This window comes from Sparus aurata, chromosome 22 (genome assembly GCF_900880675.1).
Source record: "Sparus aurata chromosome 22, fSpaAur1.1, whole genome shotgun sequence".
Classification (NCBI taxonomy): domain Eukaryota; kingdom Metazoa; phylum Chordata; class Actinopteri; order Spariformes; family Sparidae; genus Sparus; species Sparus aurata.
Window position 1 is genome coordinate 14,513,094 of NC_044208.1, and position 21,496 is coordinate 14,534,589.

The 21,496-nt window shown below is 39.1% G+C and overlaps 1 protein-coding gene across 10 annotated transcripts in view; it reads right to left on the reverse strand.

Moving 5' to 3' along the window:
- Window positions 1–1,217: 1,217 nt before the first annotated feature.
- The window catches only part of dlgap2b (discs, large (Drosophila) homolog-associated protein 2b), a 125,776-nt gene continuing 105,497 nt past the window's right edge, over window positions 1,218–21,496 (reverse strand). For 8 of the 10 annotated variants that reach the window (XM_030405879.1, XM_030405873.1, XM_030405878.1 and 5 more), the window contains 5 exons: window positions 19,159–19,244; window positions 18,624–19,069; window positions 17,918–18,009; window positions 15,492–15,644; window positions 1,218–12,483 (listed from right to left, as the gene is read on the reverse strand). In XM_030405879.1, the coding sequence (XP_030261739.1) occupies window positions 12,268–12,483; window positions 15,492–15,644; window positions 17,918–18,009; window positions 18,624–19,069; window positions 19,159–19,244 (993 nt within the window). In that variant the 3' untranslated portion in view covers window positions 1,218–12,267. The remainder of the gene's footprint in view (window positions 12,484–15,491; window positions 15,645–17,917; window positions 18,010–18,623; window positions 19,070–19,158; window positions 19,245–21,496) is intronic. The other 2 variants (XM_030405877.1, XM_030405874.1) reach the window with 2 other exon arrangements.

The following is a 21,496-nucleotide window of genomic DNA, read 5'->3' on the forward strand; positions in this document are numbered from 1 at the left end:
TTGTTATATCGCGACACCACTACCTAGGAACCTACAAAAGGGTAATTCCATCACAAAATTTTGCTTTGGGGCCAGACTGTGGCACCGGTTGTATTGAAGTCAACGGGAGATATATGGAGAAACACACTAAAACCCAACATATCTTCATCGTATGACTTCTGATGAAGAGATGCATCCAGAAAATGAAAGAACACACTACAGAGTAGGTTAGGTCTGACTGATTTCTGTAACTCCTCATAAACTAGTGCACTGCCCGTAGGAAGTATGTATTCCTTAGAAAAGTGGGAGGTCAAGTAGCTTTTTCATGGATGGCCAAATGAGGCATTGTTTGAAGGTGGGACGTCAGGGATATAATTTGCCGTTTTTGACTGTTTTTGATTTTACCATTATATTTCACCGTAAAAACCATTTACCTTGCCTTGTATGGTGTCATTATTTTCAGCACAACCTCACGTGTGACTGTACAGTTACTTTTTTCCATTTTGACATACTGTATTAACACAATGGACCTAAAATTGAGTTGGAAAAAGTTAGATCTTTTACTGTGAAAACCACAAATATGTTTGACGAACCATTTTTATTACTTACAATGCAAATATAAATTGCTGTTTGCTAAATTTGTGAAAGAGTTTTTGAAATTTACAAAGTTATATGTAACTATTTACATTTAAATGCAGGCAATGCCTCAGACTCAGGTCTCTCTCAGCTCCTCCCTGCCTGCACAACATTCAGCAGTCTCCTCATTGTTTTGACTCACAACACAAAAAAACGACTACACTACACACTAAACACACTACACCAAACACTACATTACACACTAACTATACACTCCAAACACGCTGTATGTCACAAATCTCTCAACTCTCAAAACTCGTGATCTCTATTGCGGACACTTTCGTGACAAAAGCCCGTTTTTACCGTTTCTTCCTGCACCAGACACAAGGCAAACGTGACGGCAATGTTCACGAAAAATAATTTATTAACGGTATCATTGCAGTCCAAACAAATCTGACGTCGCACACCCTTGAATGCCATGTTGTAAGTCTCAGGTCAGTCTGATCCTGATCCGCAGAGATATTTGAAGAACACACACACAGACAGACACACAGACAGACAAAGATTCCTTGCTTTTATAGAGAGATAACCGACCTTTGTGCGAAAATCCCACAAACCCCCATACTTAAAGACACAAATCAAAACACTCTCTCACGACCGTGCTTGTTTTCTTCAAAAAGTTTAATTTGCATAATTATTTACAACAGATGGTTGATAGCAGTACTTGATAGAAGAGGGCAAAAATATACTGAACCACATTGATAAAGCAGGAACAAATAATAAAATTATATAAACTGTTGAAACCATTTCAAAACCTTGCATTTAGAAAAAGAAAGTTTACAGATCATTTGTAGATAAATCTAGAAATGAGATATTCAGCGTAAATTAATCTTACAAACACAAACTGAGCTGTAGGATGCTGTAATACTGAGCAGCAATGAAACACTAAATAATACATTCATTTTTCACTATCCTGCATGCTATCTGAAGATCTTATAAAATAATGTTGACAAAGTAATGTTAAACAACAAAAACATGGTCAAGAGCGGAAAATAGTTCCATTTAAATTAGGCATATATTATATATTTATATATGTATATTTCTGTACAAATACTGAATATTTGGCATTATATTTATCCTCATTATTGATATATCTAACAATTCAAAATAGTTTTAAGCTAACCACAAACCTTTTTTTATGCTATCAAATTTTTCTCATGTCACATTCAAAAACCATTAAGAGGCCTTCTGTTATTTCTACCCACAGCCACAACACAAGACATTTCTCCACCAAAGGCAAATAAAAATTGTGACTGCTCTCTCCCCTCATAAAACACGCAAACAGAAACAACAGCACAGATATAGAAACATCTTTTTTTTTCCTCCCAGTTGTACAGCAGCACGCAAATGTGGACAGTATGCCCCCCGGGATGTATTCAGGTTGAATCGGGGACGATGTAGACTAATTCACACTGAGGTCTCAACTAAAACAGCACACGGAGTCTACCGAAAAAATATGATACGACTTGGAAATCAAGCATGAGAAAATGTTACACGTAAAAGCATTTGAACGTGATCGACGCAAAATGTTCGCCTGTGTAAAGTAATGATTTGACATTTTGGAAAATAAGCTTGGCTTCCTTGGCGAGTTGAAAAGATTGATACCACCATCGTCACTGTACGGAAAACCAAAAAAATGGGAAACAAAGCTTCCCATGTCCCTTAAACTCCCTAATTAACGTGTTCTGTCTTCTTTGTTTGTTCCACACCCAAACAACTGTAAAAATGACCATTTAAATTTTCATGTTGGTCTACTTCTTAACCGTGGACTAGCTCTTTCCTGTTTTCAGTTTTTCTGGCTAAGCTAAGCTAACTGTCGCTTGGCTTTAGCTTTGAATTTCGAGGTAGGCAAGGCCAGTTCTGGAGAAAGATAGTTGACTGTCGTGTCTCATTCCCAGGTCATCAAATACTGATGTTTTCGGTCGGTATTCAGCCCTAAATTCTAACCCAAACAGTCGGTATTTGACGACCTGGGAAAGGCACTCAACAATCAACTATCTTTCGCCAGAATCGCTTTCCCCACCTCTGATAGACGGTGGAAATAACGAGTCACTGTGCCTGTCCAAAAAGTAGAATTTCCTTGTAAAACCGCACCAACCACATCAAGATAAAGAGTCCAACAGGTTGAGTCCTAAAACCCAGAAACAATTAAGCATTTTTGCTCTTCTGGTTCCCTCATCAGAAAGTTAAAAGGTTTTCTTGAACAGGTTTTTGGTTAGCTGCGTGAAATAAGGTCTGTACACTTGGATTAAACGGCGTTTACGTCTTACAAAAAGGTTTGGGTTGCTAACAAGCGACTAAACAAGACTACAGGAGTTGCCTGGGACATTAAACGCCATCAAGCTGAACATAAAGAGTCTTTACAGTTCGACTATTTCTAACTTTACAAGTTGTAGATTGAAAAATGTACAGTAAAGTGTGTATAGTATAGCATAGATAGATGTTTAGCTGCGGTGACGTTGAGGTCATGCGACCATAATGTAGTCTTCAATGACTCAATTTTATCTTTTTATCTCTGGTGATTTCAATTACGCTTCAGAAGAGTGGTGTTCATCTTTGAAGGCTATCTTGCTGAACAGAACATGTGAGAAAACCACAAAGTTCTGTTCACCACAGGGTTTATTTTCTGCAATAATGCAAAATCCAATTTCCAAAAATCCCATAGGCTTTTTGTCAAGAGAACCAGGGCGATGCTAACTTCCAGGTTTGCCTACAATAGTACATCAACTCTGCAGCACTCTATCATAAGTGAATTAGTGAGTTTTAGAGGATCTTTAGGAGGATTGTGTTACCTCTGGACAGAGCCAGGCAAACTGTTTCCCTGTCGGTAAGATGCTAAAGCCGAGTTATGTTAGTTTAGCCATAAAGCCTGGTAACAGGAAACAGGAAGTTTCTTGGCCATATGTTCTGAAAATTAGACCAATAACCCCAATGTAAAAAACACCACTTTGACACTTATTACACAAACAAGATCTAACACATTAATTAGTGAGCTTTAGAGTTGGTTTTTTTTGACAATATTCGTTAGCTTGAAAAAGAGTCAGGCTAGCTGTTTTTCAACCGGTGTCCGTCCTTTCTGCTAAACTAAGCTAGTTGGGTGCTGGTTCACATTTATCGAGCTTGGGGAAACCGATACTCAAGTCAGTTAGGTGCTTTAGGAAGATGTTGTTACATGTGGATGTAGCAAGACTAGCTATTTTCCTGTCAGTTAAATTCTTAAACTGAAAGTTAGCTTAGCCATAAAGCCTTGACAGGAAAACGCTAGTTTGTTGGCCAACATTACCACCAGTGAAACCGTAGATTTTCACCTTGACACACAAATAAGTTATATTATACTATCATATATTATATTTAGATTTTTGAGGCATTGAGCCAGGTTTGTTTCCCCTTTTCCAGTCTTTAAGTTAACTAGTTAACTGCTAGCTGTAATGTTAGCTGATTGGTATCAATCAACCTAATCAACTCTTGCAAAGAAAACACAAATGCACGTTTCCAAAAGTGCCAAACCACCTGAACAGCACTGTAACATCCTGCAGATTTAGGTTCGTCAGAGGTCTACAAGATCAGGATGAAAAGGCCAAACTGTCTAAATTAGGCTTATTGCTTGAGGAGCAGATACACTCTCGTGCAGCCCGGTATTAATGCAAGCGTGACATCAAACATGGTCCATAATTTACCGCTCGACTGCTGTTTGTCTAGAGACAACTGATCAAAGGTCACACAGTTTATGAGAAGAGAGAGCAAGCAATTAGAAAGACATCTTTGCAGTGCAACTGTATCAGAAACAAGGAGAAAAGCTTTCCATGAAAATTTAATGGAGCCTCAGTTGAAAAAGACTGTAAAGATATCCTCGAGATGAGGGAAACTCAGGGCTCTGTCTTGAGGATATATCACGACACTGCTGTTGCTGTGTGTATATATGCGTGTGTGCGTTTGATGCTTTTGGTGTGTGCTGATTGTCAGAATAAACAAAACAAAAATAAATTTAAAAAAAAATACTGAAGTTGGTTGATTCAGCACCTATACAGACTTCTCTGAGGTTTATCTTCAGGACGGCTGTTAAATGATGTTTAAAAAAATGGTGCTGCGATCTGTGTTGTATAAAGCACAAAACAGACATCTTGAGTAGTGAATAACAGGGGAAAAACTGACCCTGGCAAATGAACTTATCACATCTGTGTGTGTGTGGGTAGTACTGTAAGTTTGCTGACGTTTTCTTTACAATTGTTGTTTTGTTTGTTTTTTTCATCAGCATAAAGTAAATCCTAACTAAGAGGTCATGGGTAAACTGTGTAGGATTGAGTGCTGGGTGACAATGTCAGCACGTGTTTTTGCTCCTGTAATGTAAAAGCACAATGGACGGCGTGCTCTCAGTGCTCCGTAAATGACAGGCGATCTGCACTGGATTCTGCAAGCTCTGCCGCCCCACAGAAGTACTGCTGCATAGTACACAGGCATGACAAAGTGTTCCTGTGGAGGTTACAACTACTCCTACTATACCATGTTTCGCTAAAAACACTTAACCGTGAGGTAAATAGCTGTAGGTGAGCCTGCCTGTATTTGTATGAAAACACTATTGCACTTTTTGGCTGGTCAAGTTTTGTCAGTCTCCAGATTTCTGTCGATGTCGACGCCGAAAAAGGCCAAAAACATCGTTACAATATCATAGCTAGGAGGAAAAATAGATAAAGACCTTTTTTTTTTTAGATAAATGATTTGCTGAAATGGATGTGACATGTAGATGTGTGTTCCACCGTCATATCCACTCACAGAAATCCAGATTTTTTTTTCTTCAAAGTTCCCTTTTGTTCTGATGTCAAAACGTAAATGAAATTCTAAAAACGCTTTGTGGTGAATCGTAGCAGAGCATCTGTGTGATCGGAAACCAAAGAGAGGAAAACGAATGTTAGCGGATCCTCCTTGGATATCCTCTAAGACTGTATTGTGCTGAAGGTTTTTACAGTAGGACGTTCGGATAAGTCAAATATACATTTTAAAATTCTGCAGTGTGACCCAGCCCAGTTTCCAGCCCTTGGTAATGGTATTACGGACAAACCTGCACTTTTAAGAGGTGTTGCAGTCCTTTCACGTACTGTATCTTGACCCCAAAACATTCACTCACAGAGTCCTATGAGAATCAAACTGTAAGGCACCTGAGGATTTGTCATGTACATAATTGCCAAACTCGTAAGCCCCTCGTAGCATCGTGGGTGAAAATATGAGACACAGACGCAAAAAAAAAAAAATAATAATAATATTTAGCGTTTTATCAGAGATGCTGATGAGGAGTAATCCTAAAACATACAACAACAGGATAATGGTACCATGATTATAGAATAGCCCCGCCATGATACCACAAAAACACATTTGCTTAGTATCTATAATTCTGTCGTCGTATGTATTTAATGTCACGCATCACTCGCAGCAGCTGAGGACATCTTTGTGTCAGGTGATCGGTGCAAAAAACCCCAAAACAGCTCAAGTGACATCATTTTTCGTTGAAGCCGGTGAGGTTGTGAGTCTGGTTCCTGTTACTCCCTTTTCTGTCCCTCTCAAACATTAGTTACACTTTGATGGTGGCACAATTAATTTTTTCTGCGCTAAACCCAACCTCTTTACCTCCTACCCTCTACATGTTTTTACTTATGGTTGGAAAATAGATCCAAGAGACCTTCAGTGGAAAATACGTGGTTGAAACTACAAAAAGACAAAAAAGCTCTTTTTGAAGGAAAGCCTAGAACTGATGATAATGCGGATTATCAAGCACTACACATGATGGAATCACAGTATGCAGTCTGTAGGAAGTAGACTCGATTTGCATGACTTTCAGTCAGGTGGAAGAGCCGTTGGATTGTTAAAGTAGGCCCATCAACTGTTTTCATTTCTCAGACAGGTTGTTGTTAGTCCCTCTGAGGGCAAAATGTAGGGAGGAACCAGATAAATAAATGAGGATTTTAACATTTCAAAGCTAACAGTACTCAGATGAGTGAAGACGCTCATATTTACAGACTTACAAGGAAGATGCAAGGTAGCCTGACAAAGAAATCCAACAAAAGCAGACGTTTGCTTTAATGACTATCCCAACGTACACTTTTAAATAATGTATATACATTTTTTAAATGCTTGTTTTTAATGTTAATACAAAAACATGTTTTGCAGGATTAGATTTAATAATCTTCTCACTTTTTTGTTAACATTGTAAGATATTTTTCAACATATTTTAGGTGGTAGAGTCTCTGGAGGAATAAACAACCCGAAGTCCCATCAGATACTGTTCTGACCGGGAGACATTTTGCAGGATTAAAAGTTGATTATCTTCACTCCTGTTTATCAACCTGACTGCAGCAGCGATCCACAGAGGTGACCTCCATGGTCGGGTGTTTGTAAACCGTAATGCTGACTGCTGACCGGAGCTGGAGGGGAAATGTACTTTACTTCATGAACGTAACGTATAGAAGAGAGGGAACCGAAGTCTATAATGAGTTTTGACTTAATTCATGGCTAATGTACAGTAATCTGTCTTTTTGGGGCGGATTATCACTGTGAGTAATGCCCTCCGTTTAGGGTGAATACATGTTAAAAAGCCCCCGCTGACATGACTCAGGCACAAATGTTTGCAGACGGGGTGATGTTTTCAAGTTTTATTCATCTGAAGACTAGTGTTCGCCAGTTTCCCTATTTCTGAAGTAGCGACGGGTGACCGAAGGAATCTTTCTTTACTTTGAGTAAACTTGTGGATTTTTCAAGGTTTGAATATTTTTGGGAACATTCAGGATTATGTTACAAGTAACAAGTACACAACTCGACAAACAAACAGCAAACATATAGTCGTCATTTAATGCAGAATTCCTACATATTATATCTTAAAAGGGGACTGTCGGGCCTTGGTGGAGGTATACACTCTACTGAGTGTTATTCTGGTTATAAATAAATAAATAAACACTGCTTCTCTTTAAATTTCTATACCTATACACATTTATAATTTTTAATTAAATAAATAATAATTCTAGTTGGAGGTATGTAAGATTATTTCTCGTGTGAAAGAGCAGGTTGGATGGCCCTGGTTCGTTTGGTTCTTTTCTTTTCAGAGCCACAGGCTATAGATGCTAACTGTCGGAAAACTCAGATTAGATCTAGGATCAATTAGTCAGGCAGACTAGAATAACATTTTCACCTTAACAACCCCTCTGCCCCCGCACTCTCTCTGTTACTGTTAACCCATGCTAACAAGGAGGAGACATCCTCCCTCAAATCGCCTATTGTTGGTAGACAAATTTCATGTTGTAGAAAAAGTACAGAATGCTTTAGAAAGATGTCCTGGAGAATAGATAAAGACCATAGCAAGCGCCACTATACCAACTCCATCGTCTCTACAGGAAATTGCCATGGGAAGAGTGTTCTATTCTTGTTGATCAATATTGAAAGGACAGAAATAGACTGAATAGAAACAATTTGCAGGAAATGAATCGTCACCCTCTACTTGCAAGTTAGTATGAAGGAGAGGGCTAAATGCTCAGAGACTTTCTGTCTGAAGGACGTAATTTATTGGAATCAGCAACAATGTGTAGGAAGAGTCTTTGGAATACAATTTGAAAGGCGTGTTTCAAAGCTGGAGGTATAGCCCCTTACTAAAAGAAAACGGTGGACTTAAAAGTAAGTTGTCATCTTGTCAATTTCTGTAACGACACAACACACTTGACTTTTGCAGGCAAATTATTCTTCAGTCCTTATACTGGGGCATGCCATCTACACAATGTAGGGATATATAGCTAAAACTTGTCGGATACTGAGGCTTTTGACGGACATTGCCAATAATTTGACAAGTTGAGAATAAGACTCAAAAAGAAGATGGAATATGTCTTGTTAATATATAAATCAGTGCATATAAATCTAACATCCACGGAAAATTGGTGAGTTTATCAAATCTTAAAGTCTTCGTATAGAACTCTCTGTATCACAAAATATAGTTCGTAGTTTATATACTGCACGAGGACCTTCACAGAGCCAATTCAGTCTGTCTTTGAATTGTGAACTACAAGGCCATCAAGTAATTATATCATTTCTTGGAACCGGCATGAATTGATCCCACAAAAACTCCAGATTTTTACATGCATTGAAATGAGAGAATATCCGATTAAACCGGTTAAATAAATCAGAGTTAAATTAAAAAATAAATTAAAAAAAAGTAAAAGTTTGGGAGTGAATTGTCCTCTGTCTAATTCAGTTGGATTTTCCAGCACCTGCTCATCTCCTGGTGTGTGTGTGTGTTTGTTTGTTTTTTTTTTTGCATTGTTAGGGGCTCTACATTCATGAGTGGTTTGGTTAAGGCCGTCTGGTAAGGTAAGGGTTTCAGATTTAGCACTGATGTACACGTCACAAAGGAAAATGCTTCAGCTTCAGGTCAAGCCTCAAACTCGAGCAAAATAAAACCCCTCCCGACAAGTACGACTCACTGCCTCGCGCAAGTATTTACAGCACACAGACTGATCTCTCTCCCCCTACTGAGCGTCATTCTGATTACAATAAAATGGGAAACATTACACACTGTTCTTCAGCATAAATCTAGTGGCCTTATATCAACACTTGTTTTTATCAGCTTGGGTTTTTGGCAAATGAGGATGAATGGGCATGTGCTGCAAAATGTCGGGGAAACACTGTCTGTGTGGTATAAAATACGGACAGGTTTGTTTAGCTAGCTTTAGCGCTGTATGCCCTTGGCTCAGGGTGGGCATATTAGATTTTTACTTCAAGGTCAGTGGAATGTCAAAGCCTGTAATCTCTCCCGTCTGATTAAATAAATAGTCCCTGACCTCTTTGCATGTTAAAAAGGAAGTGAAACCACAAAACCTTCTCCTCATTTACATCACTGAGGGCAAGAGCATTGCAAAGATGATCTTTTCTAAAGTCACAATCTACCACAAGTCATCGGAGAGACAACGGGCACCATATTAATAAATCTCTGTTTAAAAAGTCCTTGAGTGTGTGTGTGTGCGTGCACATAGGACTGGGTAAAGGACAACAGTTTAGAGTAAAAAGCAGCACCATTTACTATAGTAACTGAATATTGTTAAAGTGTCATTTGCACCTGTCTTTCCTAGACTACATGAGCAGATCAAAAATAACAACACAAGTGTTTTTCTTTATGCCCCACTGGGAACAAAAGGTTGGATGCAGTGTGTTATGAGATATGGTCTCTGTCCCTTTATAAGCAAGACAAATGCACTGTCAAATCAATCCACAACTGTTTCAACTATAAATACTAAATGTAATACTGTAGATTGTGATGTTGGTCATATGATAGATACTGTAAGTATAATTAAAAGTGTTAGAATCACAATATTGTAGTAACCAGAGGCCTGAACGCCGTCAGAAAGAAATGAAAAACAAAACAAACACAAGGTGCAGTTTATATGACCTGTAGAGTAACATGAAATTCTGTAGTAAATTTCCCATTTCTGTCCTTGCAATTCAACTGCAACAATATCACATGAGCTTCATAAACTACATTTCCCTTGGAAATACAAACATGAATATTATAAGGTGCAAAATGCATTGTCTGATACAGTCACCTCTTCCAAGCTGCGCAAAACTGTCTTTTTGTTAATAATTCATATTTGTTCTGCAATGGAAATGCATCCAGCAGCAAATAACGTACATAGCTTAAAAAATGTCTAGTCCTAAGAGGGGATGTAATGTCATGAAAGTGGGTAAATGCTGAAATGATCGTCGATGATTACGAGCCTTCCTCAGAACTCATTCAGCAACACTGGTCAACAGCTGCAGCATTCCTGCCTGAAGATAGATAGATGATACTTAGCTAGAAAGATAGTAAAGAGGACAGTTGTGCAGCAACCCAAACATGCTGTCAAAGATTTGAAACACCTCTCTGTTTTTGAATTTCTAACCACAAATTGGCAGCAAATAAATGATCAACTAACATATCTGGAAGTAAAGTTTAAACCTCACCAGAAGACACAACCTCAGTCTCCAGAAAAAAAGGGTTAGTACTGTATGTTTCTGCAAACTGTGGAAATGTTAAATGTGTGCTTTTCATAACTATCATATTACATTTAGATTACATGTATATAAGCTGACATTCGTATCAGGGAAATGGTGATGGCATGGCACCTTGGTGAGACAGCTGCAGAGCTTAAGACGGCTGATTGAATCCACTTCAACAGGAACATCTTTATGGAGTAGTTAATTTTTTTGGGCAACAAGACTGGAAATGTTTAATAAGACATCCGGACATTTTGCAGCCCTCTTCTAAGTCAACAAAACCAGGTGTTTCAAGCCAAAACCTAACCAGACCTCAACCACAGTGTTGTCACAACAAAAGAAAATATGGAAAAAAAAAAAGTTCCTACATATCGTTGTGATATGAAATGATAAGTTAGGCACAAACACTACTTATAAGGTCTGATTGGACTTTCAAAATAACGCTTGCTGAAAAACATTTCACATATTGGACATGACATGTGACTTTTGGACTGTAATCAACATTGTCAAACAATCGTGGTTTGGTTAGGTTTAGGCCACAAAACTAATTGGTTAGGTTTCTGAAAATATGCTGCTCTGTTTTAAAATAACATTCAGATCACAGCACTTATGTACCTTACTTTATGTAACTTAAAACAAATCAATGTTGACACTTCACAATACTCAGTCTCTTGGGGAGAAGTCCTACTAAGACCCACCCAGCCATCCCGGAGTAGTAAGACACTGAATTCAATATTTAAAAAGTACAAGTTGAACATATCTGTCGTTTGCAGAAACATCCAATGCCAACATTTATTCTGGCGATTGGGTTGAGTGACAATAATCTACATATTTTCAAAGGCTTTATCACCTCACTGAGACAGTGGGGAACATCGATCTCTGCTGCTGCTGTTCCTTCACACAGGGTGCTTCAGCCCAGGACCATTGTTGCTGGTGAGAAACTCTAGAAAAGTTGCACTTTGTGTTTCCCTTTGGATGTGGAAGGTATAGCATTAACCTAACTCACAGCGGGGCGATGGAAACAATGGAGAAGATGGATGGGGTTTACCAGTGATGGCTATAACCAAAGTTATCACTAACATGAATTAATGCAGGTAAAAAAAAAAAAGAAAAAAGGTAAAATGCTGATTTCGGGTTACAGCAGCTCATTCTCGTGGTGCAGAAACTCTGGCAAAGAGTCCCTCATGGGTTTAAAGCTACACTAGGCAATTTTACATGTTAGTGGCTCATGTTTACCAATCCGGCTGGCCTGTGTTCAGGTTTAATACCAAAAAGTCAAGAAGGTGTAACGCTGGTGTGTCCAGTTTCTCAGTGTCGGGCTTCATTTTTAATGTTTTAATTATTACTTTATGTGGGCATTGAGCGTCCAAACCTGACTCACTTGACTCACCTGACTTCTCACTTAGGGATGCTGAGGTGTTCCTCCCTATGGCAGTGCCACGTTGTCATTTAGGCTGATTAAAAAAGGATGCATTTTTGAAAGGCATCTTGCCTAGTGCAGCTTCAGCAGGGACAGCCCAGAGAATGGCAACAGATGATGAAACAGTGGACTAGCAGTGACCGAAGATGATAGTGGGAGGAGGCTGGATGTGAGGCCACGAGCTGGTGTTGGGTGGAGGTGCACAAGAGGAGCTGAGGATGAATCCGTGGACCTCAAAGCCGTGTCTGGGCTTCAGGGATATAGATCTCGATGCTGTCTGCCCTCTCTGTAGCTGAGTTCTGTCTGAAAGAAGCTGCCCGTTTGGCAGCCATGAGGCGTCTGCGAGCTTCCTGCCGCTGGCGGTCCTGAAGGTCCAGAGAGCGCTCTCGCATTATACCGCCACGCCCCCTGGCTGGCCGCTTTGGCAGAGGTGGTGGCCACTTCCGCTCCTTGGGACACAGAATGACATGAGCAAAGAAAGTCAATTTTACGTCTAATTAAGTGCAACCTGCAGCTCTGTAGCTCGTAGGTTCTATATGTTGGACGGTAAAGTGCTTGTGAGTGTGTTTGAAGGTGTTTTGTTTGTGGTTTTGTGGCGATCACCCCCCTGGTTCCCACGTTTGAAAAAAACGCAGCGAATGTGCCCTCTTGGATACCCCTGTGGTAGATAAAACATGACAAAGAACCCTCTAGGGTGCCTTTCCAGTTCACAGTAAAAGTATCAAGACTTTTTGCACATAGGTTTCCCACCACAAACAGCTGGTGCCCCTTTTTTGTCTGTCCCTCATACATCCAAGTCTGCCACTGAAGCTGATGAGGTAAAACACTAAACATATTGTCTCAGTACTGTTTTCAATCCAGTGATTGTTAAAAAGGATTAGCAAATGATCACATTCTTTTATTTCAATGTTTTACACAGTGTTCAAATGTTTTTGAATCGGGTTCTCTAATTACGAGACAATTTATTCAGCTCAGTACAAAAACTAATAATTAAGGATTATGAGGGGAAAAGGTTATATTAACCAGGAGATGAAACACTGCTAGAGGGGCTTAATTTTATGAGGAAATCAGGCCGGAAATGACAAATGTTGAATCAGTGCAGATAAAATTAAAATCTAATATGAGTTTCATTCACTACGGATTGAGCAGTTTGGGCTAAATTTGGCTCTAAGTCTTCAATATAAGGACTCTTGATATATTTGGTACATGTGTGTATCATAAACAGACCCAAGCCTCCTTTCCTGGATTTTGGTATCACAGCTTGCTTTGCCACAGTCCACTTTGCGCACAGAAATAGCTTAAAGAGATTTCCATCAGAAGCCACATTATAAGCATTCATATTGGTTTCATAATTGCAATATGAATAAAATCTGCCTCTGGATACACGAGAGAAACAGCTATTACCAATTATGTAGTCAGAACATTACCCTTGTAAAGGCCTGATCAAGACCCTGATCATTTCACCCAAAAGACCTAAAAATGTAGACAATCGGATATACAATAACTTTTAAATGCAAGGCAAGCTTTTTCTAATTGCATGGCAAGCTGGTGTTTGTTTCAAACTGCGCCCAATACAGAGCATCTGTGTCACTGTTAGGGCTCAGCTTCATGGTGCTTGCAATGTGTTGATTAACTGCTGGAGGTAAATAACTCCTTTACAACTATTACTGTAGCATGAAGATAATTCTCAACGTGCCCTGAAGGATCTTGTCATTGTCTAAAAACACATTACCGTCTAAATGTGTTTCTTACAAATGCAGCTCCTTCATCTACAAGCGCCCCTCTTGCAAATGTGCTTTTATTTCAGCTGTTGGGCATTCTGTCTTTTGTTTGTCTGGATTCTGCTAAGATCTGAAATGAATGCTGAATATTCCTGCATTTTATCTCAAATCATGCATACTTTGAAATCAAGTTTAAGACTTCAAAAGTTACCGAACTTTCATAAATAACTGCCTCACATTGATTCAAATCTGTCTTCAGTCTATTTTCAGTCTATAGTCACTTTAATATTTGCTTCATTTTTTTTAGGTTGCTAACTATCAACTCTTAACTATTAACTTATTTCTGCAGAAGCCAAGAAAGGCAAAGCTTGCAATTGTTTTGTCAATGTTGTTATCTCAAGTTCCCAAGTTAATTATTTCATGAGACAACAATATAATCAACCTGTTATTTTGAAAAAACAAAAGGTAATTTTTTCATTGTACTTATAAACTTGTAAAATGTATCAAGATCAGGAGTACCAATTATTGACCAACACATCAGACTGTATTTCAAATCTTATTATACCATTCAAACAACCACCAATGTGGGAAGTTGCTTTTCCACTTCCCTTTGCCAATAAGAATTATTTCTGTTACACATGTGTTTTAAGATGACCACTCAAAGCAAGGTTATCTCTCACAATTACCAATAATTTAATTACCGGTACTCTCGTATAAAACCGCTAGGGAAAATGTTCTCAAACCAAGATTCGAAAAAGTTAATATCGTTTGTCGTAAACCCACCTCACAGAGAAGTGTGTGTATGTAATGGTCCACTCTTGTGAATCTGCTGTTTTCTTGTGATAAATGATCTTGTTATCCAGAGAGGTGGTCCTTTTGTTTTCTCAAGAAAACAAGATAAATTAGGACAAAGGAAAACTAGGTTTGTTGTCTGGAGATAGCAGCATTAAAAAATAATTGCAAGCACAACTGTTCTTGGATCCTGTAAATTTCAGCAGATGTGGCATTATTCCACAGACACTGGTTCCTGAGGCATTGTTGCACACACACAACATGTGCATATTGGAAGAAAACTGTGCCATCAGACTTTGTCAGAATACAGTATGATAGCAACCCTGCTCTGATTCACTTCTGCACCTTCCTGTCTAAATCAGTGTTCTATGTACAAACTAAAAAGTCACAAATAATATTCACATCAGTAAAAGTAGTTTTGTGTTCAAATGCTGTATACTATCACTCTAAATACATCCCTGTTCATTCACTTTTTTCATCCTTTAGTTACTCTGTTAACAGGAAATCTCATCGTCATGCTGTCTGTATGAATTTCCATTAAGTCCATTTGGTTTGTCTTCACTTGATGCTGGTAAAAAGCAGGCTAAACCGCTATTGTTCACTACTTAACCTTTCATTACTGCAGACTGAAAGCAGGAGGTGAATCAGAGAATAAGAACATGTATCAGCGAGATAAAACAAGTCCCAAATGTCTGCAGACACGGCTGATGATTTTAACAGGGAAATATTTTTAGGGGATGCTCCTAGGCTGTCTGAACTGATGTTGCCTCAAAACATCATCCCTGCAGTGTTATGATAAGAAAGATTAACTTCCTGCTGGTAGCAAGCTTAAAAAAGAAATCAAATGTTGTCACTGCAGTGTTCCTCGAAAGCTGAGCAAGTTCATCTGGAGCCCATTAGGACTAATTATCGTGAGTGTCTGGGAGAACAGCTACCAGTTTTACCTTCTTCTCTGGGCTCTCCACCAGCTGCCACTGGTTGCTCTTGATCTGCTGCAGCTCATCAAACTTGGCAGTGACGTCATCGATGGAAAGCTGCAAGAGGTCCCAGAATCCAGCCAGGTCCTGAGATGTGGGTCTGGGCATGGCACTGGGGTCCTGAAGAGACAGAGGAGTACAAAATGTAGTGGGTTTCTAAAGTGAAGTTAAGTGAAAGGATTCCCTGTCTTTGTTACAGTATGTATCAGATTACTGACTACTAATGACTACTTATAAATGCTAACAAACACAAATAACCTGTTGTTCTGAACCAGCGTTTTGCCATCAATAACATTTTGTATATTATTCATATTTTATTGTACATATATCTTCATTGTTACATATTTTAAAATGTTCATCTATTCTCTATCTATCCATGTTTTTTTTTTTTTTTTTTCAAAGTTATATATTAGCATGAACCCTGATAACAGGTCAGGTAAAGCAGTATGTTAATGTAGTGGTTCTCAATTAGACTACAGACCATCTGATAAGAAATTTGCTGTTAGATGTTTTACTGCAGAAAGTGATTGAAAGTCTGACCAAAGCAGTCATACATTCTGCTATTGAATGGAATCATAGTGAAAATTAAAAAATGACTCTTATTATTGGAAACCCCTCAAGGACCCGAGTGTCCATGGACCCCACTTTGCGAATCACTGGTTGTACTGTTGCAGCAACAAGGTTGGGACCATTGATTCCATTTGTAATAAACACATCTTCAATGTAGCGTCCATGTTGTCCACATTACAACAGAAAAGGTTATAAACGTAACAGAAAGACTTCCCATCATAAAGTTGGACCATCGTCGGATGATGGTTCTCAGTCACCTTAACATTTGAACCTCACCACTCCCACCACTGTGTGGCAGTGCAGCACCAACAATGGTTCTTAACCTCTACTGACTACTACTGGGAGTATCCCTTAACTGCAAATAAGTCTGTCAGTACAGTACACAGTAGCTACAGGACATGCCTACTACATTATACACCCTTGAAATGGTTAGGTTTCGGTATCCAAACTTCTTGGTTAGGATAAGGAAAAGATTTCAAAGGGAAGTGTGATCACAGTCTGCAAGACCGAGCTGGACTCTTCTCTTTAACTTACCTCAGTTGCATCTTTTTTAAGAGCAGAGTTGTCCCATTGTGTGCAACAACGATTAATGGTTATCAAAGGTCATTTTTATTGTCATGTGCAGTGCTGACGGAATTCTTGTGAGAAGAACTGAGTAATGTTATTCACCAGATGTAGCCATCATTAGCTTTAAATGTCCCAATTGATATGCCCTCATTAATCCAAACCATAAAGTGTGTGTAGATTACTGTCCTCACTGGTGTTATTCTAGGGGAAAAAAAAAAAATAATTCTTTTCTTTCTTCTGAAGTTTTGGAAAAATATCACTACTTTTTGAAATCTAAATAACAAAAATCTGGTGCGTATTGCTGCAAAGCACAACTCATACAACCAAACAGCCTGATGCATCCATGTGCACATGACAGCAGGCAGCAAACAAGTGTCATCTCAGACCAAGAAAAAAGGTCAGTAAAGTCACACTTTTTATAGACACGTCATGCAGTTCCTTCTCCATCCAGCAGGGAAACAGAGTCGTTTTCTCATTCAGACACGTCTGAAAGCTCAGGGCAATCTAAGACTTGTCACTACCAATGTTAGACTTAATTCATCATCCCATTATCTACGGGGAGAGAGGGAGAGAGAGCGGCCCAATACCATCCAAAAGAGAGCAACACACCGAGTTAAGACACACATACACACAGATGCAGAAAAAAAGAAATAACACAAGGCAGTGAGAGAGCAGGCATATTTCAACCACCTCCACACAGTTTTGCATTTCATTATAAAAATTAGCTACGCTTTACTAAGGTGTGATTAAGTGCCTGGCTGTCTCGCTCTACTAGAACTGCAGAAACATTTCCACTCATGACACTATCATCCTCTAATATATGCTGACTCTGTGGATAGTTAGAAAAGGTATGAGTTTCGAGTCGACGTGACATGAGGGCTAAACAATGAGACAGTGTGGCAGTCCATTATTCAAACTCTGAGATCCCATTCAAATTGCTGCCTCTCTGCATTAATGGATAGCCTCAACACGATGCTGCTTCCTATTGGAATTCCCCTTCCGTTTACAGCAGGGTCAATAAAGGCAGGGGGACTGCTTCACTATTGATCTCTGTGGTCTATTTCTGGAAGGCACGCAATTGCAGCATCAGGCTGAGCACCTTCTCAGAGCTTGGAGAAAGCAGAACCCATCAACAAGTTAGCCTGCTGATCTTTTGTGCTTTTAGACATACGTAATATAAATAACAATTACATAATAATAACAATAACAAATAATATAATAACATATGTTCTTCTTTGTAAACACATGCTACTCACCAGATTCTGCTGACAGAGCCAGTAAAACTGCTGGAACTTTTGAGACATTAGTAGCTGGGCACTTCCCACTGCACTCCGGATTTTTCCTAGGACTGGTAGACACACACACACACAGACACACAGAGAGAAAGACAGATTCTGGTTTCATCGCAGAACTTTTTCAGTCATTCATTCACAAGGATCCAATCTGCTCACAAAACACCTTTAATGACCAACACCTTGCTATTGGTTGTTGCCGGGACTTTGCCTGTCAGGTTTGCCAATGCAAAGCCGAGATGTGGTGTTTCCTTCGACACCAGATGTGAATGTTTTATTTGTGGGTGGGAAGTGAATAGTTAACATTGTTAAGTTTGTGTATGTGTGACCATAGCCTAATCATATAACTGTTCGCTTTGTTTATAGTGTATACTGTATACATACTGCAAAAAGAAATCATAGATTTGAGCTGCCACCATTAGTCAATTAATCAATTAGTTGAAAGACAGAAAATTAGTTGGTGAATATTTATATTTTCAAGCACAAACATTTGCTGGTTTCAGCTTCTTAAATGTAAGAATCTGCTGCTTTTTCTTTGTCATGTATAATAGTAAAAGAAGAGTCGTTGGTTGGACAAAAGAATCACTTTTTTTTTTCTTCGAAAAGATTAATAAATTAATCATTAATCACATATCATGAAAGCATTGACCTCATTCAACAAAAGCAGCACCTGCTTTGAAAAGAATGTAGTTTCCCTCTGGACACTCACTCTCCTCTGACAGATCATGCTCCTCTGCTTCTCTCTCCATCTCTTTGCACCATCCCTCCAGCCGCTTGGTTTCATTGTGAAGGAGCTGCATGAACCAGCTGCCGTCCCTGCGGATGGGGGACACACGGCCCGTTTCCGCACTCTCCAGAGTGGGTTCAACCAGCCAGGGTTCAGGCTGAGGGCTGGAAGGCCCGCTGGAAGGCCGATAATCCTCTCTGTAGCTGAACAGACCCTGTGTGCGCACCGTACGGATGGCGCCATACTGCGTGGGGGTGCTGGGCTCGGAGTGGCGACCAAAGCCGCCACCAAATTGCAAGCCCTTGTCCTCCATGGAGGGAAAGCCCTCCAATTCCATGTCTGCTTGTACTGCAGTGGTTACACTGTTTGAGCGCTTGAATCTCCCATGCCTAAAATGCATAGAGACAATGTTTAGTGCAACTCTTAATGAACTCAACTTCGACTATGGACACTGTTTTGTTCTATCTGAGCCACATACCGTTTATGATCCTCCACCTGGATTCCTATTGAATGGAACTGAGGAAGGCCTTTACTTTCAGTCTCAGAGTCTGTAACAGTTTCCACCTGATAAATTCAGACGAAACAACACAAAACTAAAATGTACAGACAATCCAATATACAGACACACATTTCTAACACCGAAAAGGACCGCCTGACATTCAGAAATATCTTATTTATTACAGAAGATTATATAATTTATATAATTGTTGGATTTACCGGTTTGATTAAAAAAATCTGCACTTTATTTATAGACCAATATTCCAATATGTTTTCAAATCTACAAAAAAACTTATTTTACACAAGGTATAGACCGATTATCTGCCTGGCTGATTATTAGGGCAGATATTCTGCACTGTTCCAATATAGGAGCTGATAGCCAATAAAATAAATTAATTTAAAAATGCACTACTTTGGCTCTGATGCAGCATCCTGTCCATGTCTGTACTCACAACTCTGTTGTCTCATCTTATGTCCTACCCACAACACTATCTGATTGGTTATACATCACAAGTAATAGCCATTCAATACTGAATAATCAGAATCCGCAAAGTAAATATTGACTAAAGTTACCAAACAAAAAACCTCAACATTTTTATAAATTACAGTACTTGATTATTTCGGTTCCGTAATTGGTCTCCTTGTTTCCTGACAATTGACATTGATATTGGCACAATATTGGCTGATCTCAATTGTACACATTTATGCCTGTGTTACTGCCTCTCAAACCTTGTCTAAAAGCTTGGTGTCCAAAAAAAGAACAAATAGCGAGGCTGACACTCAGGAATGAATTGCCATTTCTCACCCATCCTTCATGCTAAGCAGAAGGTGAAGGTCTTTTAGCAACTGTATGAAACAAACAGTTTAACATGTACAATTGCAGTGTGGGTTCTTGTCAATGAAGCTGAGAAAGTTAAATCTTATCCAAGAATTTTGGATATAAGGACACTGAAAATAAAATGTTAGTGACGAATCATAAACTCTGGGTCACGATTGGCATTGTGTCCAGTCTAAATAGCTGCATTCAAAGGAGGAGTATCAATTGTTTTGGACACCACACTCAGCATTGCCCTAGAGGAGGCGTCTGTCAGCAACATGCAGGGACAACACGGCCCACACATACAGCCTCCTCCAACGTTGGCGATAACAACTGAGGACTCTTGCCTCCAGGAGATGAAGCAGCTACCTAAGCTGGTCAGACAGTTAGCACACAAAGCTGAATCCTTTTCTTGCGGTATTCCCTCTTGTTCAGGTATGGTCTATTAAATGATCAGGCTGATGCTATCAGCTTGCTCAATAAGAACTTAACAGGTTATTTACCCACATCACAAACTAATACAGAGCGAGGGAGAGAGTTCCTCCCTGTCCTCTTCATTACTGCTGCTTTTGAACAGGCCCTGTCCATGTAACTGTACAGCCTGACGCGTGTAAAGGTCAACAAGACTCTAAAACCTTGTAGAGTTCTTCATCTTCACACAGAATGGGACATTTGTAATACCGTAAAATAAGAAGATTAACACATTTGCATGTGTAGTTTTAAGAATGCTTTTAGTTGTGGACAGTTGTGGCAGAAACCACCTAAAGTACATAAAATATACGCCTGTTGTGCTCTTTTTTGTAATAAATAAGTATATTTAGTTGATTGAAAGGACTAACATTGTAGACAGTGCATGTCTTTTTTTTATAATAAGTAGGCCCAGATGCTTAATAAATACTGTGAAAGTACCAAAACCCAAAGAAAAATGCGCACAGACTGTACTTAGAAACTGTGCCTTTAACTAGATGTCAGACCTTCTGTAACATTGTGATGTCACGACTCCCAGCGTCAGCAATAGAGTGGCGAGGTAATGAGTCCTAAAACCCTGAAATCAGCCACTTGTATGTCTTTTTGACTTCAGATGGAAATAATTCTCTCTAACTTTTCAACCTGTAGAATGCTGAATTTTAGATTTTTACAATAGGCAATTTCATTTACAACTGTTGCCTATAAAAATATAAAACGGGTAAATATCATATGTAAATGTAATTTTTTTAAACATTAAAACTAGGATTGGTAAACGATTCTCAAAGTATTTTCATTATATTTGCATCTGAGCCCGTCGTTCAGCAGCTAACCTTGTGGCATAAAGCACACAGTCCCTGATTATGGAGGTATAGATCTGAAACTGAGCATAATATGGGACCTTTAAGAGTGATTTTGCTCAGAACCCTGAAAGATGGTTTTACTGTGACTAAATTTTACAGAACAGCTCTCATAAATATTTAAACTCTGAATATCAGAATGAGTAATGAGGAATTATCATTTTAGCCAGGACTAG